Here is a 20278-nt window from a genome sequence, read left to right as displayed (position 1 = left end):
GGCCTTCCCTGAAAAAAGGCAGCATCTGAATGGGCACATCTGTTCCTCTAAACCCGTATGTACCTTTTAGTACTGATGGATCCTTTCCAGAAATGTGAGTTGTCAGCTGCATGGGCACTAACGGTAAAGCTTTAACCTGCGTTTGTGGATTGCATGGTGAACTGTGTTCACAAACAATGGGGCTTCTCAAATGTGCCTTCAGGCCAGGAAAGGTGTTTTTTCATTGTGCAACAGTGTCATGTGTTAAACTACAAAGGTGGTATAAGGAAGTTGTGGTTGAGTGGCCTCTGATTCACCTCTGAGACGGCAAGGGAGAGTCGGTTTTTAATCAGATTCCTGAACCGATGTTCATCTTTACATCTGAGATGAAAATGAATGTGTCCAGTCATGTTACTGACTTTTTCTCAGCTATATTTCAAATAATAGCACTTTTAGAAGTTTTATATCCGTCAGATAGTTATCTTTGGCATTTTCTTTGTACTTTTGTATTATAGCACAAGAAGAAATCAAGGATGGCACAAGAAAGTTGGGGTTGAGTGGCCTCTGATTCGCCTCTGAGGCTGTACAGAGGTAGTCGGTGAGTATCATGGACATCCAGCATCTTGTGCACAGAGACGTCTCCATATTCTTTTAGTCTTTTTATATGATGTTCTGTAAGTGATGGAATGGAACATTATTACAAAATTGCTCCACAATTTTTAGATAGAGTTTCTAATCAAATTGCTGAACCTCTGCCCAGTTTTATTTCTGAGAGACTCTCTTCTTTTAAGGTGCTCTAGTATTCCCAATCATGTTACTGGTAGTTAAGTTTTATGTCTGTAAAATTCTTTGGCATTTTTTTATACTTTTGTATCATAACACAAGAGAAAATCAAGGGTGGTCCAATTTCTTTGTCTAATGCTGTATATAATATGATATGTTTATTTAATTTGGATAATTTAATGACTTTAAAGTGTTCGTAATGTCAAAATACTGTTTTGTTTTTGCATCACACTCATTTTTCTAAGTGCAACTTTAAATTTAAATAAAATTGATGTGAAAAAGACACAGTTCTCAATCAGTTATTTCTGTTATTATTAATTAAACTGCATTTTCTTTCTATTGTCACTGACCAGGTAAATTAGCCTATTATGTGGTTCGTATACTACATGAGATGTGAAAAGGAAGCTCGCATTAAACTGCTTTAAAGTGTGACACGAGATATTTGCATGCGACATCTGCTCAGAGGAACTATTTGCAGGCGGAAGGGTGGATTGGCCTAGTTGCATTCCTGCGGAGGGTTTGACCTCTGACCTGGTTGTTGCATTCCAGAGTGGCTTGTCCTGCAACAGCAGCTCAGCTAGCAGAGCGCTCAGACTGCCTCAGCAAGACGATGTGTGCACAGCTAGTTTAGCCAAGGTAGCAGACACACCAGCGACATCTGGAAGAGACACACGAGTGGCTGTCCAGGGCTTTAAGGAACGTCTTGTTTAAAATCCAGAAAGCCAACTTGAAACGCAGTTAGCCATTTTGCTCACCAGTCAAACCGCCATCGTATTTAAGTTGCTTTGTAGACACACAGCAGACTAGCCCCAGACATCAGCGCAGAGGAAATGAAGGACAAACAAAAGAGAAAGAAGGAGCGGACTTGGGCTGAGGCGGCTCGCATGGTAAGCAATACATTTATCTCCGAAATAGCTGCATGTAAATCGTATATGGCCTAATATGAAGTAATGGATCGAAATGGGTTGGTGTGTTTAGACATTCTCCTCACGACCACAACCAGGCTTCTGCTGTTATATTAGCTAGCTATCTGAAGCACAGTGATATAAATAGGGTGAACCCTATAAAGACACAGGTTTTGTTTTATATATATGCAGTTGAGAGGGTACATTTTGCAGTTGCTGCATATATTGGGGAATAAAACGCAAAGCAATGCAACACGCTGATGCTGCTTTTACGATAGCTACCGATCCTGATTTGAGCTCTTTGTTTGCTAAGCAGCTAGCTAGCTAGCTAGTTAGCTAGCTAGTGTTACGCTTATTGCCATCTGAAAAACCTGAGTGAACCAAAGGACAGGACATGTTTGTACATATGGTGGAACAGCCCACCTATAAACATAACCACTTTAAACACAAAATATGGATGAAACACCGGTTTTTGGTGCTAATCGTAGCGAATATCGTTGATTTATGAGGCTTACTACCGCCAGTGAAGCTAACAGCTAGGTTCCTTTCTGGCTTATGAGAACCCACATAGAGTGCGTCAACGTTAAAGTCATGTTTACCTCCATTAAAATAATTTTGATAAAGGTAGAATGTCTAGAAACTAAATTGACTAGAAAGGAACGAAAGTCTTAACCGGAAACGTTGCAGGCGGACGTCTTTCATCAACAACTGCAGCTCATTTCTATAAAACACTGACAGCTGAGCATTTTCCTGCATGGCAGACGTGGAGATCTTTTCAGGGTAGTGCAGGACTGGCCAGGTTACGATCATGTTAATTATTAAGTACTGAGAGTCATGGATTCAAGAACTACTGGGTCTGGTTGGTCCATATGGGCATTTGCTTTCACCTGTAGAAGGATGGTGGAACAGTTTAATGGTTTGTTTTTAGACCAAAACGAGCTTGTCACTGGGTTTAGTTATTTACAGTTGTGGGATTTCCATTAAAACCGCACGTTACTCAATGGAAAGTTTTGTTCTCTTGTTTAAAAAAGCCCCAATTGATTACTTTCAGGCCTATAAACTATGTTGGTCAAAAATAGATACAGATGCTAATTCTTACTTTAATTTATTGTCTATTAAGATGCAGTGGTTTCCAGACCTTTGGTGACATCTATCACCAGCTTGCAGACAGCTGCTGTGGCTGCATAAACTCGGCATGGCTAACATTGTTCTAAGAAGTAAGACTGCAGCCACTTTTAGCAACAGTGTTGTTGCTCCAAAATATACTTCAGATTTTTTCCTTAGATTTTAGCCAAAGGCTAATTCCCACTCATTTATCCAGCAAGATGTTCAAAGGAAGGTTTAAAAATCCAACAAATAGTTAAAATACTCTACATATAAATCTATTATCACCATCAGCCATACAAATCATGATATAGCTCTGTCTTTTTACAAGTATATGGCCTATATACACATACATGTACACTCATACAGATCCTTGTATCTACAGAGTACCACATCCAAACATCCATCCTATGGTATTAAGTGAAAAGTCTCGGTTATTCAGGCAAGTTTTAAAACAGTTGTATGTGAGGCAGTCTCACTGTTGGCTGTAAGCCGTTGCCTAGGTTACCACCATGGACAGACATGACAGACTGGAACGTGGTACGTCTGTGTGGGATTGCGACATCTCCACTAGTGGAGGCTGGCGTACTTCTTTCGGAGTTGTTGATATTAATATGGTTTGGTTAAACCCAGCTTTGGGATTAATTAAAAAGTATCTAATAACAATTATTAAAAATGAATTTTTTTATTAATTCTATTTAACAGACTATTTTTAAGTTAATCATGTTCTGGAAGTTTAGGAGCTTGCAGGTTTTTAGGGTGTGTTAATGACGGGGAACAAAGAGTTTTTTTTTTTAATTTAATGCTTTGAGTGCTTATTTTTGCAGTGTCGTGCTATAGGTTTGGGGTTGTGAGACCAGCTCGTCAGACAGTACTGGATGTGTGAGGAGGTCATCACAGCTTTCTCAGTTATTTCTGATAAGTTCTGCAGGTTAAGATGAACATTACTTTTGGTGTTCAGCAGCAGGAACCTGTGAGCCAGCTGCGCAATGAAGATAATGCAAATAAACGTATTCTTTGGTTTATCATAATTTTTATTCTGCACCAGAAGTAAGCAAGAATCCACATTTAAAGGCTGCAGGGTTACTGTGTGGCTTGTCGTCCGCCTGTGTTGGTTCATCCAACCTTCATCCTAATTACTGCAGTTATTTCATCTACACAATCCTTTTACAGAGCAACGGGAAGGTGTATTGTGAGCTGTGCAGGCCTCATGAAAAAATAAAATCTATTTAAAATATGTAAACACGGGTGTTTGTACAGCAGGCAGATGCCAGCAGAAGCATTGTTTAAGTGTTGTTCAGTGAGGAGAAAACAGCCGCTCATTTTCACTGTGTGGGTAGAAGGACACTCATTAAAAGACCATTTTTTACTTTTTCTAACATATAAAATATTTCCAAATGCTTATCAGGGGAAAAAAGAAGCAACAGAGCTCTTAGAAACAGAAACAAACAATCCGACTACTAATATTTGATGGATCAAATCCTTCATGCATTAAAATGGATTGAAACCAGTCCAGCTGGTGACTAAAGGACCTTTACTCTTTCTTCTGTTGGCCCTCAGAGCCTCGGTGGCTTTTCAGAAGAGACGAGCATTCGGACCCGAGACATGAATTATTGAGGTGTGACTTATTGAGGATAAAATGTGGAATTAACAGGCACCTGTCTACTCCACAATGCCACACATTCCTCTTTATAGGGTGAAGGTATTTGTGGGGTTTCAGTGACTATCTGGCTCTCAAACAGTTTTAATTGCTTGTTAAACGTTCAGCCCACAGAAGAACAAACCAGTTTTATTTTAAATTTATTTATTTTATTTATTAAAGAAAGCGTTGCTTCAAAGCAAGGCTTGATATTGACAGTTGCCGGGGGCAACAGAAGCACACAGTGCATGATGAGACAAACCAGACGCCTCTTGTCGTCATGCTCTGGGATTAACAATCACAAACATGCATCAGGCTGGATTTGGGTTTTAAAGGGTTTTTTGTCTTAATAATTGGAAGTTTGTGGAAAATAATATAACTTAAAAAAAAGCAGCACATCATGAAAATCATGAAGTGGGGATGGCTGGGCAGGTTGGAAGGCCAGGGGCCTGAGTTTGGGCCCCTGGGCTGGTTGGAAGGCCAGGGGCCTGAGTTTGGGCCCTGACCTGTGGCCCTTTGCCTCATGTCATCCCGTCCTGCTCTGTTCCCTCTGCTGTTTGACAACTTTCAGCTGGAGGCATTACTGCCTGTAAATGAACGAACGAACTGTGGAAGGAAAATTGCTGCAGGGTTTCCAGAGTCGGCTGTATTAGAGACAACAGCCAAGTATCTGGAATAAAACTAACATCAGCTGTACGTCACCCTAACGTAATCCCACGGCTTGGATCGCGCTGTTTGCTTCACTCATTAAAGTTTAGATCGAGTTGTGGTGCCTTGAACAGCGCTATATAAATGTAATCCATTATTATTATTGTTAAATATATTGCTTGAGATTTTAAAAGAATTTAAAATTGAGGAGAAACTGAAATTGTTAAGAGGGTTGATTCTGATGTGTGACTTCCAAACAGGCTTTATAAGCAGGATGTAAACATCAGCAGCCTTAAAATCAGCCCTGCTGAGTCATGTGTTCATGAACTCTGCAGCTGGAGCAGGTAACCTGCTCATTACAGCGTTAAAGCATGACATAGTATTTAGCCATCGTGTGGCGGATGCATCCAGCTTCAAAGTTGTTGCTTTTGCAGACAAATTTTCCAAATGCAGTGATAAAAAACTTTAAATGTCCTGATGAAAGCGTTTCTTTCAGTGGAGTTGCTCTAAATCTTAAAGTTCAGGTCCTAGATAACGTGTTGAAGTTAATAAAACCTACAAAGAATATCGGATTCATTTTAAGCTGTAATACGACCCAGAAATTCCTCCAGTGATGTAGATTCAGCTTGTTCATCTGCGTCTCCATCGATGTTTCACCAGAGCAGAAGTTGAGTTTTAGTTTATTGAACAGGGAGCATGAACAGCAGCGTTGGTCAGAGGAAACCAGACTGGAGCTCTGAGGTCATTTCCACCTGCAGTCCCTAAAACATCACACAGAAAATACTATGTATGTATGCAGATAATAGTGAAACAGTACAATGCATAGTAAAATACAGTAAAATAGTAGAGAAAATACAATAAAAACCATTAGTAATAGTAGTTATAAAGTAAGTTCTTCTATTTGAGGGTAGGAGAAAAACTCCGGCTGCTCCTCGCTGGAGTGAGTGTGTCCATCTTCACCTCCCTGGAAGACTTAAAAAAAGCTGATTTTTTATGTCTGATTTTCAGCTGGTTGACGTGTTTTCTGATGGAAGTAGGATTGTGTGTGTGTGTGTGTGTGTGACTACGTGTGGCATCAGGATGTCAATCAGATAAATAACATCAGTTTAGCTTTCAGTAAAAGATCTCTGTATAAACCTGTTCTAGAGGAAAGGTGACTTAAATGCCTTCAAGAAGAAAACCAGATCAACAGAAATAAATGAACCTGACCTTCTAGTGAGGCGGTGGGTCTGGTTGAGGCGGTGGGGTGCCCCCTCCCCAGCATAAAGGTAGAGGAAACATGAATACTTTTCTCCTGAAAGCCAAGACTTGAGAGAACGATGAGATGAGAAAAGGTTTGGTCACTGTTGGTCTGTGTGTTATTTCTACAAAGTTCTGTTAGTAATAAATTCTGCTTTCTTCTTCTGGTCGACCTTTATGCTGCTACATCTATTCATACATTCATTTTACATTTTTTTACCTCCCAATCTGACAGCTGGAAACATCATGTCTGATGCTGACTGGGATTAAAAGCTCCAGCTGCTACATGCACCAAATAAATGTTAAAAACAAACTAGCTTGGAGTTTTGAGGGTGACCTGGATTTGATGGTCTCATTGTTTACTTCTGCTTTTCAGGTATTGGAGAACTTCTCTGATGCACCAATGACTCCTAAACAAATCCTTCACGTCATCCAGACCAAAGGGCTGAAGGAAATGAGGTCAGACACACACACAAACACACACAAATATTCAGCTGCTGTTTTCTTGAAGCTGGCAGATGTAGTAGAGCAGAATTCTGCAGCCTTATTTTGATTTTGAATGTAGACTTTGATGCAGTGATTGCAGTGATCACAGATCAGTTATGTCAAAATGTTTTTCTGTTTGTTTTCCATGATCAACGTGGCCTGCTGCTCGCGCTAAACAGAAGGTGGGTGGCTCTAATAAAACTTTCTGTTTTGCTACGAACTTAAACTCTTATTAAAACACTAAATAATGATCGTTACATTGCGGCTTTGGGAACCAGATCAGAGTAGGGCCGTATGATATCTGCGATGTGGAAAACAGACAGGAACATTTTTTTTTTGAAAGGTTGAGGATTTCATATGATCAAGAAAAGATATAACCAGGACCCAGGATACATAATATCTCTCTAGATCCCCAGAGAGTATATTTAATTTATATATTTGAACTTTTCAGGTCTGAGATGGAGCATAAGGTCGCTCAGCCACAGGGAGGCTGTAGGTGGTTTGGTAGATTTATACTGAAACAAAATCCTTCCAAGTTTATTGTTGGTCAGTTGGGACGTACCAAAGATGGCTGAGCAGGGATTTGGTTGTAGATTTGTGGCAAAGGAGTTTTAAAAACTAGACCAGTAATCGGACCATAAGAAGCATGTCCACGAACATGTCAGACATCCATCCTTTCATCCATGTTGGGGTAAATTTTAGTGAGTCTGCTTTAAACTGAAGAGTTTAGCGCTGGATGTGCTGCTATTAACTCTTGTCAGGGATCACATCTCCCAGTTCTTCTTCCCAACGGCCCTTTATTTTGTCAAAGGATGAAGGTGGACGAGGTCTGGAACAGAGGGTTGTAAGGTGGGACGGTTTGGTTCACTGGTACAAAAATGCTGGACCTGAAAATACCTGTCATGGCTTGAATAGAGTAGTTTGAATTATTTAGTCAGATGATTATAAGAATAAAAAAGATGCTGACAGTGGAGAATACACAACAACGTCATTATGTTGGGAGCTGCACTGAGGCTGTGCTGGAGAAAAATGCATCAATCGTAAACAGTGATTTAAAAAATAAAATAAAAACACCTAGGTGTTTCTAGCTAACCGGACCAGGTGCAAATCCCAGCCTACGCCCCTTTGTTCAATGTCACCCTCTTTGTCTAACCCCGTTCTAAGTAACCGTCCAATAAAACCCCCTAAAGTTAAAAATAAAAAAAATCTTGGATGTTTTCCTTCTGAAATGTTGGACTGTTTACAGCCAACACATGATTGAATGAATCTTAATGTGAATGATGTAAAACATCCAGGCTACAATCATAGCTGTAGATCCAGTAAAGGTTTATACTGAACTCCAGGAGCAGATGATGCTTGGTCCAGTGTTGGTCCACAACAAATCTTTATCCATACAAACCTGTTTTAGGTGAAAACTGAATTAAACAACATGTCAGATCGGATGTTCTGGTTCCCAGCATTTGTCCCAGGAAATGGGAAAAAAACGCGTCCTGTCCGGCTCTGAACTGGATCCACTGGTGGAAACGGGGCTAATGTTAAACACAGTTATGGCGAGAAAACATGGAAAATAGATTTTATGATTTTGTTTCTTTTTGTTTAACTTTTGAATATGTATGTGTGTTAGATGAATTATGGTAAAAAGATGTTTTAGATTTTTCCTCTTTATGCTCATTTTATTGAAATTCTTGTATTTGGATTATCTTTAAAACAATGTCTAGAATTATACTAAACTCGCTTTAAATGACATGAAAAGTTATCTGAGTGAATCTTTGTCTTCAGAGTGACGCTGTTTCCAGCTGCATGCGCTTTAACTCTGCATTTATGTGTTTTTCTGTCCAGTGGTACGGCTCCGTTGGCCTGCCTGGTCACCATGCTGCACTCCCAAGTGAGAGGAGACAGAGTCAAGAACAGCATCTTCTTTAAGCTCCCGGGACGAATGAGCCTTTTCACTCTGAAGGTACCCACTCAGACAATCTGGGCTACTTTTTAGAGTCTGCAGTGCGTTAGCGACGTTAGCATAAAGCTATCCAGGAAGACATCCAGACGGTAACGGTGAGATCTGCTGTTTCCTCCCTGCAGAAGAACGCCCTCCAGTGGACGAAGGCAACCTCAGAGTCGGAGGCGCCATCAGAAGTGGCCGGCAGCGCCGCACTTCCAGCTTCAAGCAGCAGCACCGCAGCGGCGGGATCCGCCGCGGGCCCTGTCGACTCCAACGAGACCGTTGAGCAGGAGAGCTGCGACTCCACAGAGACCATCGTAGCTGCCATCATTGACAATGACGGTAACACTTCATGCTTGTGACTCCATATTACCATCTTACCAGCAATGTTTTTTCACTTTATCGGCGAGATGAGCTGGACCGTGCTGCTTTAAGATATGTTACTGGTTAGTACTGATTATACTGAGGCTGGTTGGCTGTCCTTGTCTGTAAGCTATTGATGGACTCCTTCCTTCATACCTGTGCTTATACCTTACATTTAAACACAACCCATCTCACAAGCTGCCGTCCCAGATCTGTGTCTCTGCCTCGGTGCCCAGAACTCGCAGTTTTGGAAGAGGGCAGTCATGCTCTCTGCTCCTTTTACTTGGAGCGGACTTCCAAAGATAATCAAGCTTCAGGCCTCCCTGAGTTTAAAACCTATTGATGGGGGATGTGAGACAGTGTAAATTCTTTGCTGCATGAGATGATCTGACCTTTATAACGTTTTAATGTGTGATAGGTGTAATGTTACCTGTTGTCCTGTGTAACCTCCTTCATGTTTGTATTCATGCTGTCATGTTGGCCAGTTTTAGCTCTTAAGACATCATTTGATCTCAAGATCAAAAACAAAATTGTTATTAGAACACAGAAAATGCAAATGGTTATCTCCTCCTACAAAACACTTTCAGCAAAAATCCAAGTATAGCATCCCAGTTCATCTAGGAACAAGTAAAGTAGTCCTAGGAACGAGTAAAGTAATATCTGAGGAGGAACTGTGCTACAGTAGAAGGTAAAAGTGAACTTGAGCAGGTTTCCAGGTGTTTAAAAGAGGTGTTATGCAGGTAAATATCTCAGGAAGCCATCAGCCAATGATGATGATGATGATGATGATGATGATGGACGCCTATCAATGGTCAGAGTCAGGAGGATCCAGGGATAGCCCCACATTCACCTTAGAAACACCATGAGGATCCAGAAAGAAGTGAAGCCCAAGATAGTCTATGATAGGAAGAGGGAACTTTTCATTATAAAACCTCCTTCATCTCCATGGAAACCAGCAGGACCTTCATGGTTCATTTCAAACAAAGGCAGAGTCATAGGAGAACACGTTAGCAGAGTTTTTAGAGCTGGAATCAAACTTTTCACCACAAACAGCAAAAGTTTCTGGTTCTGGCTGCTAGCTCCCAGCGTGATGAGGCACCAGCAGAGTCTCTGCATTCATGTGACTCCTTGTTTGTGTGGAGAAATTAGCAGAAGCTCTAAAGTGGACAGAGCTGCTCTGGTTTTCTACATTCCCATTTAACTGCTGGGGTTTGAACTGTGTTTGGTTTGGAGGCCGATGCTTGGTGGAGTCTTTAAGCTGAGTTTCTCCCGTTATGTTGCTATGCTACATGTTGGCATTGCTGCTTCTTGCTAGTCGTGTTGCTATGCTACATGTTAGCATTGCTGCTTCCTGCTAGTCGTGTTACTATGCTACATGTTAGCATTGCTGCTTCCTGCTAGTCATGTTGCTATGCTACATGTTAGCATTGCTGCTTCCTGCTAGTCATGTTGCTATGCTACATGTTAGCATTGCTGCTTCCTGCTAGTCATGTTGCTATGCTACATGTTAGCATTGCTGCTTCCTGCTAGTCATGTTGCTATGCTACATGTTAGCATTGCTGCTTCCTGCTAGTCATGTTGCTATGCTACATGTTAGCATTGCTGCTTCCTGCTAGTCATGTTGCTATGCTACATGTTAGCATTGCTGCTTCCTGCTAGTCATGTTGCTATGCTACATGTTAGCATTGCTGCTTCCTGCTAGTCATGTTGCTATGCTACATGTTAGCATTGCTGCTTCCTGCTAGTCATGTTGCTATGCTACATGTTAGCATTGCTGCTTCCTGCTAGTCATGTTACTATGCTACATGTTAGCATTGCTGCTTCCTGCTAGTCATGTTGCTATGCTACATGTTAGCATTGCTGCTTCCTGCTAGTCATGTTGCTATGCTACATGTTAGCATTGCTGCTTCCTGCTAGTCATGTTGCTATGCTACATGTTAGCATCGCTGCTTCCTGCTAGTCATGTTGCTATGCTACATGTTAGCATTGCTGCTTCCTGCTGTCTGCAAACATCTTCTGGACTGCAGCAGTGACAGTTTTTTTTTCTTTTTCGCTTTTGGAGCTAAATGAACAAAAGAAAATACTTTCAGTGTCTGAGCTGCAGTTTCTGCTTGATTATATCTGTGTTTTCAGCAGTTTTCATCCATCGTTGTTAACTTGGTATGACCTTTTTTTTTTTAATAGGTTAGAGTTTTGTATAACATTTCTCTTCTGTACAAGCAGCAGTAGTGGGGGGACGATGTCCTCAGGTGAAATAAACACCATGTGTTACTTGACTTGATAAAAACCTCCCTGTTACTGCAGTGCAATTAACCCCCCTCGTGTAACACTGGCTGGTGGATTTTCAGCTGCTTCCATCCTCCATCACCATGTGTCACATCACCATGGAGCTTCTGGCCTGCTGGTATAAACTGTGATGGTGATTTAACATGAAAAAGAGTAAACTGTGACTCCATGAGGATGATTATATCATGCTGTACTTCATGCACACTCCAGCTTTGTGTACCCTGCAATGCAGGCTTCCTCAGCTTTGTTTAATCAGCAGTGTTATGACAGGTCTTATTCTTGGGACATTTTTAAGGCTCATCACTTCTAAAAATAACAAAGATTTATTTTAGACATGTTTTATAATAACCTTTCACCATTTAGGGAAGTATTTATACAACATTTCTTATTTTTCAGCCAATTATCGTGTCTTTGTGGAGTTAAAACTAACTAAATAAAGCAAAGACAGCGTGACGTAACGTTGACAGTGTCTCTGCTAGTTGCATGACTGTATTTCTTCTTTCATTCTGGCTTGTAGCATCGGTAGATGAGAGTTCATCCAGCGCCTCCTGCTCCACGGAGCTGCAGACTACCACTAACCAGCCTCAGACCCGGCTCAGCAGATCAGCAGGACAGCAGGGACGCACAGAAACGCAGCAAACCCAACACGCCCAGACCAGACTGAGCCGTTCCAGACAGGTCAGACACTGGCTCAGGAAATTATTATTCTTTAAATAAAGTTTTATTGTATTTACTGTGTGCATGTGCCCGTTTGTCCTCTTTGTGTTTGTACAGTCGGGGAGGCAGAGGAAGAAAGCAGTCATGATGCCTCGTGTCGTCCTCACGCCTCTGAAAGTAAACGGAGAGCATGTCCCCTCAGGTAAAAATGACTCGACATGAACCACTGGCTGCAGACTGTGGTATGTAGTACAGCTGACATTAGTGCGGGCCTGATAAAATGTTTATTATGGCTGCTTTTATCTGCATCTATAAAAAAAGACTGCTGCAGAGTTGGTTGCATCTTCACACCTCAGTTCACATCAAAGTCCACCACATTAGAGGGCCTTTCTTTGTGTCACGTGACACTTCCTGTGAGAGCAGCAACTCCATTTCCACATCATTCTGGTTGTTGTGTGAAATATCATGTAAATCCGGTGGTGTTTATGTAACATGGACTTCCTGATGTCTCTTGTGCTGGAAAAACATCAAATGTCACTGGAGCAATTAGAAGCTGCAGGAATTTTATTTTTATTAACTAAATAAAAGAATGCGATGGATGGATGGATGGATGGAAGGAAAAAAAAAATCTGGTCTTCATTTTCCAGTCCATAATGGAATTTCTTGCGGAGTATGTACGTAGTGACATAACTTCCTATTGTTTTGATCCAGTCTTTGAACATAGTGATGTTAGCGTTAGCTGCTAATAAGCTGCTAAATAAACTACATGTGAACGCCTTACTTTGTTTTTTCTCCGACTTCCTGCCATCCTGTTTGTCTTTGGTATTCCGCTCATGTTGGGATGCCGTCGCTTCCATCTCTTTAAGGAAAGGCATTGAAAAGACGGAAGTGATGCAGTTCTTCGCACATGCACAGATGTAAAATAAAGTAAATAAATCGGATTAACAGGTCTACATGATGACATCGGGAGGTGTGTGAATCTGATTTCCAGATAATTGCCATTTTAAACATAATCAGCTCATTCTGTCAAAAAAGTCGGTTGAATAATCAGATTTTTTTGTGTGCATGTAAACAAGCACAATCTAGACTTTAAAAAATATTTTAGTTGTACAATTTTTAAGACAATAGAATATAACTGATCTCAGCCAATCTGTTGCAGTAATTGTAATTCACTCGGGAAAAATGTGGTTCCACCCAGTTATGCAAAAAAAAAATGTAACGTAACTTTGGTGATATAAACAGAAGTAAAGTAAAAATAAAAATAAACCTTTTTCTATAAAATTGAGCTCTATTTTAATTCTATTCATCAGTGATGTTGTTTGGATGGAGAAATTGTTAATGTTTGCATCTTCACATCAGCTGCAAACACGTGTTGATTCACGCAGCCACAGCAGCTGATTAGTATCTGAACATTGTTTTCTTTCTTTTACCTGTCCAGTCAGTTATTAGCTTTTTATTTTTACATAAAAAACCCCATGTGAATTAAGACGAGTCATTTACCTCATTTACCTTACCGAACAGGACTGGAGAACCAAATCGTGTCGCTGTGTTTCTGAACAAAACATCTTCTGTTTGTCGTGGCAGGACCCATGAAGAGGAGTCGAGGAGGAGTAGATGTCGACTTTGAAACCCCCGGTTCCATTCTGGTCAACACCAACATCAGAGCCCTCATCAACGTGCGGACCTTCTCGGCCTTCCCGTCACACTCGCAGCAGCAGCTGCTGCAGCTTCTACCAGAGGTGGACAGACAAGTAGGTCACTTCCTGCTGGGTTTTATCTCCACTTCATCATTTTGGGTCAGTATGATTCTTTGATAACGCTCATTTTTTATCTGCGTCTGCTCGTAGATTGGACCTGATGGTATGGCCAGGCTGAGCAGTTCAGCCCTGAACAATGAGTTCTTCACCCACGCCTCGCAGAGCTGGAAGGAAAGGCTAGCTGAGGGTAGGTTGTTGACTGATCATGGCTACATTTTACTCGATGAGTAGGTGAATATGTTGGGAGCTAGTCAGTCTTCTCTACTGTTAGCTGCAGCACCATCTGTTGGGTGGTGCATGTAGTTAAGATGGAGCTACACTGATCTGACTTCAGTCCTAATTTATAATTCAGTTCCTGCCTTTGCAGAAGCTTCAGTTTGTTTAGGATTTGGTTCCACTCAGCTGTCACAGCTTCAGATATTCTTTCTGATTATTGTAATTTCCAGACACTGGAAATGTGTAAAATCACATTAACACTCCTTATAGGCCTTTACATTTTATTACTGTTGTTATATTTTGATACCAACATGACAAAAATATATAGAAACAAATTAAAGTAACCATAAATCTCCTCTGCTGTGTGCAGAATAAATAAATCCTACATATTAACTCTGGAATAATTGCTCAGAGAAACCAGATGAAAAGGCTACCGGACCTCTACCTGGACTTTGGAGGCTTCTTTCTGGAAACTACGTTAGCAGGAAAAACGTCTAGCTAGCATTGACTTCCAGCTGCTGTTCGACACATCAATAATCCTGGAACAGTGGAAATAAAGAAACTAGACCACGTGTCTGGAATTAAATATGCTTTCTTCTAGGGCTGCCAAGATCAGCCAATTAGTCATGATTATGTCGACTATCAAAATAGTCTGCGACTAATTTAATAATCGCCGTCATTGTTTATTTTTTTTTAAGCTTTGTTTTTCTCTCAAAACTCCTGCTGTACCTTCCGCTGCCTTATCTACACATGCACGGGAGTGGCAATCGGGGTCAGCCGTGACGTGAGCGCCAAATGGGGAGGGCACTGAGCAGCGCTGACTCCGCCCACAACTCAGAGGCGATTTTCTAATGAGCCACTGGTCCTCTGCAGAAGCGGAGTCCTGGAAAAGGGCACAGGGTTTGTTATTTTTGCCAAAAACGTCATAATCACAACTTAAAGACCGCTGAGAACATTTTAAATAGTTCCAAATAAGCATTGGAGGTGGTCTTTAAGCTACAATTTACATATGATTCCTAATCGCCAAAATAATTGGTGATTAGTCGATTATCAAAATAAAATAAGTGAATAAGTGAATGATTCCAGCATTTGATAGGTCTAAATTTGCAGATCTGACCTTCATTTTCAACGTGTGGTCTGTAGTCATCCTACCATCTTCATCTGTGGAAGACTCTGGGATGGGAGGTGGTACCTGAACGGACTTCTTCTGTGGTGGCTGTCCAGCAGCTGGAAAGATAGACATGCAACACCAAGTCAAGCTCCACTTCTGTCCAAATCTTTGTTGTTTTTTTTACCCTTACTGGTTTTCTTCTTCATTTTATGTAGCTGATAATTTGGCCTGGTGCTTGTTGTTGTTTTTGTTCAACTTTATTGAAACATGACGTGCAACACAGAACTTGTGAACATTGACTGTTCTGGCGTTCAGGTGAATCCACCCTTTTACCTGCCAATTATGTCATGGTTTGAGAACCAATCTCTGATTACAAACCAACCAATGAACCAAAATTAGGTCAGGAATCGGCACCATTTCGGTTCTAGTTTTCTTCTCAATGACGAGTGAAAGGCACTGACCTCTCGCTGAGTCGGTTACGTTACTGTAAATCCAACCAGTCATGCACACTTACACAATAACATTTTATTTCAGTTTTACTTTAGGTAAAAATTAATTAACCCAGTTACGAACATTTACCTTTATGTCAGCGTGCAAAGCTGCTGGTTTTCCTGCAGGTGGTGAAACATTGGATTTTTTGATGTCTGGTGATCCGTCCTCCACAATCACGCTTTGATAATTTTTTTTCCTAAAACCAAAGAAATCCAGCAAGAATGATTTAATCCATTAGTTTGGGGGGAGCAACTCTTCCTCTACCGTACTTTCCCACTGTAACATGAAAGAAACACAGAAATTTAACTTTGTCGTTCCTGATCTGATGAGATGGTTCAGACCTGATCCTTTAAGGAAAGTGACGATTGGTTTTTTACGCTCTTTTAGGTGAGTTCACCCATGAGATGCAGGTGCGTTTCCGACAGGAAATGGAGAAAGAGAAGAAGGTTGAAGCATGGAAGGAGAAATTTTTTGAGGAGTACCATGGTGAAAAGTAAGAGCCATATCGTGATGATTTTTAAAGTTTGATTTTATTGATACCAATAATCATTATTTTGATTAAACAATGTGTAGCTTACCCTGAAATTTGCCTTCTGTATCTGTAGATCCGGCCTTACACGAGAAGAGTCCCTCAAACTCACCATGAGCGAAGCCAGCGAAGTTGCCAGCACTGTGCTGGAAAGTGACGTTGCTGTGGTGACGAGCGCCCCCAAAAGACGCAGCGTGGGTCGGCGGCGAAGAGACGGCAGGATGAGGAGACGCACCCGGGCTGACCTTCGTCGCAGAGCTCGCCGGACCCTCTGCAAGGCCACGCCGGCCCTGCAGCCCACGGAAGCAGCAGAGGCCAGTGCTACTCTGGAAATGGCCGCCGTCTCTATCGACTCTCCAGTGTGCAACAACACGGTGGTTCACGACGAAGTGGTGCTTCAGGCAGACTCTGCGGTGGAGCTCCCAGTTGAGAGCGCCTCTGTTGAGCCTCAGGCCTCTCCCATTCCGGAGCCGGTCACGTTGCCGCCCGCGACTCCTGCTCCAAGTCCTAGCCCGAGCCCGGCCTCTACGAGTGCAAATGAAGAGCCGGAAGTTACTCCCGACCTGCTCCCCAAGGAAGACGCTCCTGTACTGGCTTCAACTACCTCTCCATCCTCTTCCTCGTCTCCTTCCTCTTCTTCAGCCTCCTCACCTGCTTCCTCGCCCTCCTCACCTGACAGACCGGGAGCCTTTGCAGCAGGTCTGGACTCTTCCTCGTCCTCTTCAGGCTCGTCCAGCGCCACCATTCCTGCCGACCCGCTGGACGACACTGCCTCTGTGGTCACCTCCATCACGGGCGGGACCGCCACCAGCAGCCGTGAGAGCAGTCCGTCGGCCAGCCCAGCCACCACCCCTGTCCTCAGCAGCCAGCTCAAGGAGCAGAAGAGGAGACAAGATGAGACTGAGGGCCTTTCCAGCTTTCCCGAGAAAAGGCCGCGAATTGATGACCGTCAGTCCTTTCGTACCACAATCGACGGTGTCTGTTCGGAGAAGCCGCAGCCGACAACCGAAGAACCCAAGGTGCCACCTATCCGGGTAAGACCCCTTATCTTTTCCTGCATAAAGATCATTTAAATGATCTGTGCAAAGATTGACTTGCTGTCTTTTGCTTCTGTCTTAGATTCAATTATCCAGGATCAAACCTCCCTGGGTCAAAGGGCACCCCACCTACCAGATCTGCCCCCGGATTGTGCCCCCCGGCGAGGGCTCGCGGCGGTCGGGGACGGGTGGGGCGCGGACGCTGGCAGACATCAAAGCCCGCGCCCAGCAAGCCCGTGCCCAGCGCGAGGCCGCTGCTGCTGTTGCAGCCTCTGGCGACGGGTCAGCGCCGGCCGGTAACCGGCTGCGGGCTGCTGCTGGGCTATCGGATAGCAGCAATGGACGACGAGCGCGAGAGCATCCAGGACCTATCGAGCCCGGAGGAGGAGGAGGAGGAGGAGGAGGAGGAGGAGGAGATGGAAGAAGGGGAAGTAGTAGAATGGAGGAGAAGAAATCATCTTCAGATGCTAATTCGTCTGGAGCACAATTACAGCTTCACAATGTAGAACCAACGTCTCACCCCTCCCCTTCGTTGTCCAACACATCCACTTCCATGTCTTTAGAGTCCCCGCAGACTTTAAGTCCACATCGAGAGGGGTCAGCTGATGTGCCAAAGGTTGGTGAGGAAATGGAAGAAACATCCGCCACTGTCCAGAGCTCCTCCAGTGGATTCACGGCTTGCTCTCCTTCTCCAGAGCATGACACTATATCTGAGTCATCGGCCATTGAGTCATCCAGAGAAAGCCAGCTGTCCGAGTCTACTACGGTCCCCTCAGATATGACAGACCAAGGTTGTGAAAAGCCATCGCTGACCCAAACTTCAATTCCAGATTCCCTTCCTAGGTTTGGAGCTAAAGGTGTGGATGTTACTCAGACGCTAGCTAGTTCTTGTCAGACTAAAGAGCAGGATAAAGGGAAGGATATTGGACTGGGGGGTGTTATTCAGCACAGTTCCCACCATGTGGACCTAAAGGAGGCATTCTCTAAGTCAGCGAGACAGCAAACGGACTTGTCTTGTCCGCCACATGTGGACGTTCTTGATGCCTGCATAGAAAAAGAGGAAGAAGCCGCCACGCACAGCGACTCAACCGAAACAGCTTCTGACTGTGAGATTGAGAGCCAGGAGGATGAGCAGCAATATCCAGAACGGGACTGGTGCTCGCAACTCAACACCCAGCGAAATGGCCAGTTGGTCATCTGTAGCCCCCCTCCTCAGAACCAGCAGCCGGTCATACAGGCTCACGTGTCCAGCCGCCACGGTCAGACAGTCATTCAGCCCTGTTTCCCCAATGGTCTGCCTCAGCCGCAACGCAATCACTCCCATTCCCAGGACCACTTCTCTCCTCCCAAAGACAACAGTGTTGTAGTGAAAATGGAGCCTGGAGATGACTGTCGACCCTCCAGACAAAGTCCTGAAGAGGAGTGTCGGGGGTCTTTAAAGGCTTCTGTTGCTCATCTGAATGCTTCAGCTGCCTCCAAAAGACTGTCCAGCTCAGCAAGACCCGTGTCCAGTGTGGAGGCCAACAACCCTTTAGTGACTCAGCTGCTGCAGGGCAGCCTGCCCCTTGAGAAGGTTCTTCCTTCTCACTCTGCCAACAGGCTGGAGATTAGTCGATTGCCTGGACCCCCACCCAGACCACCAGCAGCAAGGAACACTGGGTCGCGAAGTAAGCCTGAGCTCCTGGTCCAGTCCCTTACTCCAGACCTGACCTCTGTCTCGCATGTCCTCAACAAGTCGCAGACAGGCCACCCGGTCTCCTGCCTGATGGAGGCCCCGGCTGTGTCCCAGTCCCAGCAGGCCCCTGGTGCTGTCCCAGTCATTACCTCTGTGCCACCCTCCTCTAAAACAAAGTCCGATGTCGGCTCTCCGGTTCTTGTGAAACCTCCAGTTATCAAAGAGTCTTGCAGTCATCAACCCTCACAGGAAAGCACTCCTGACAGGCTCCAAGCAGACCACCGGACCATGCCCAACGGCCCATCCCCTTCTCACGCAGACCCCAGTACCATTGAGGGGGTGACCACCATTAAGATCAACCTGCGGCCCCCACACTCTCAACTCCCACACGCTCACCAAGAGCAGCTGTCTCCTGCATCCGCCGTAAAGAGTGAAATCGCTGCTCGACCTTCTTGCCAGGCCCTCACTAAATCCACCTCCATGTTACCACTGGGCATCGCCAAAAAGGAGCCAGGGAACTCCATGGATGGGTACCTGAGTGGAGGGGCGATGGAGGGACTCCTCAACATGGAGATGACTTTGGCAAGGATAGCAAAAAAAGAGCCCAGCAAAGGTCCGTATTCATCTAGCTCTCCCTCCTCATCTTCGCCTTCTCCTTCCTCTTCTGCCTCGTCCCTTCCCTTCCAGCTGTATGGAAAACTCCCCAAACAGGCAACGGGCATTGGAGGAGTGAGCTATACGGCTAACGTGTCGATGATGGACAACGGTGGTTTCTCCCGGGGCGTGGCCGATGGTGTGCTGCAGCTGCGACCCCGCCTGGCCTCCAGCCATACTACCCTCAGCATCCAGGCCTTTACAGATAGCACGGCGGAGGAGGTGGCCCTCAAGTGCTCATGCCGCCTCAAAGCCATGATCATGTGCCAAGGCTGCGGTGCCTTTTGCCATGATGATTGCATCGGACCTTCAAAACTCTGTGTGTCATGTCTGGTGGTCAGGTAGTGTGTTCACATCCCTGTGCACTGTAGAAGTGCTGTCTGAAAGCGTCGGCAGCATGACTGGGCAGCTTCAGAGTGTACAGAAGCCTCATTAGGGTAGAGCACACAGGACAAGTCTGATGGGCAAGATATTGCCTTGTATGATAGTTATGTATCTTTTGTTGTTGCATATTTTCAGATTTATTCTTTCTTTTTTAGCTGTATTGATTATTGTTATTATTATTATTGTTATTATTATTATTATTGTTGTTATTGTGAATTTGGGGCATGATTAATTGTAAATTTTGCAATTTACCTCATCTCGTCTTGCTCCATCTGTCACCATTTGGAGGTCATCATTGTTTTGGTTCCAAGTTTGCTCTGCAAGTAAGGACATATTGTTTTCTCTTTGCGCAAAGAAGTATTTTTTTAACCATTAAAAAGAGTAAATGACGTTTG

General features: G+C 43.7%; 1 protein-coding gene across 1 annotated transcript; it reads left to right on the top strand.

The window, feature by feature from the left end:
- Positions 1–1121: 1121 nt before the first annotated feature.
- Positions 1122–20272, top strand: asxl1 (ASXL transcriptional regulator 1). The gene is made up of 12 exons (XM_042003857.1): positions 1122–1649; positions 6674–6756; positions 6963–6965; positions 8623–8740; positions 8863–9064; positions 11889–12049; positions 12146–12230; positions 13613–13779; positions 13876–13972; positions 15992–16097; positions 16210–17167; positions 17253–20272. Exons 1-12 carry the CDS (start codon positions 1593–1595, stop codon positions 19842–19844), a joined length of 4629 nt encoding a protein of 1542 aa, XP_041859791.1. The 5' UTR covers positions 1122–1592; the 3' UTR covers positions 19845–20272.
- Positions 20273–20278: the final 6 nt, after the last annotated feature.

This window comes from Melanotaenia boesemani, chromosome 13 (assembly GCF_017639745.1).
Source record: "Melanotaenia boesemani isolate fMelBoe1 chromosome 13, fMelBoe1.pri, whole genome shotgun sequence".
In the NCBI taxonomy this organism is placed as follows: domain Eukaryota; kingdom Metazoa; phylum Chordata; class Actinopteri; order Atheriniformes; family Melanotaeniidae; genus Melanotaenia; species Melanotaenia boesemani.
Note: the sequence above shows the minus strand (reverse complement) of the source record. Positions and strands in the feature narration are given on the sequence as shown.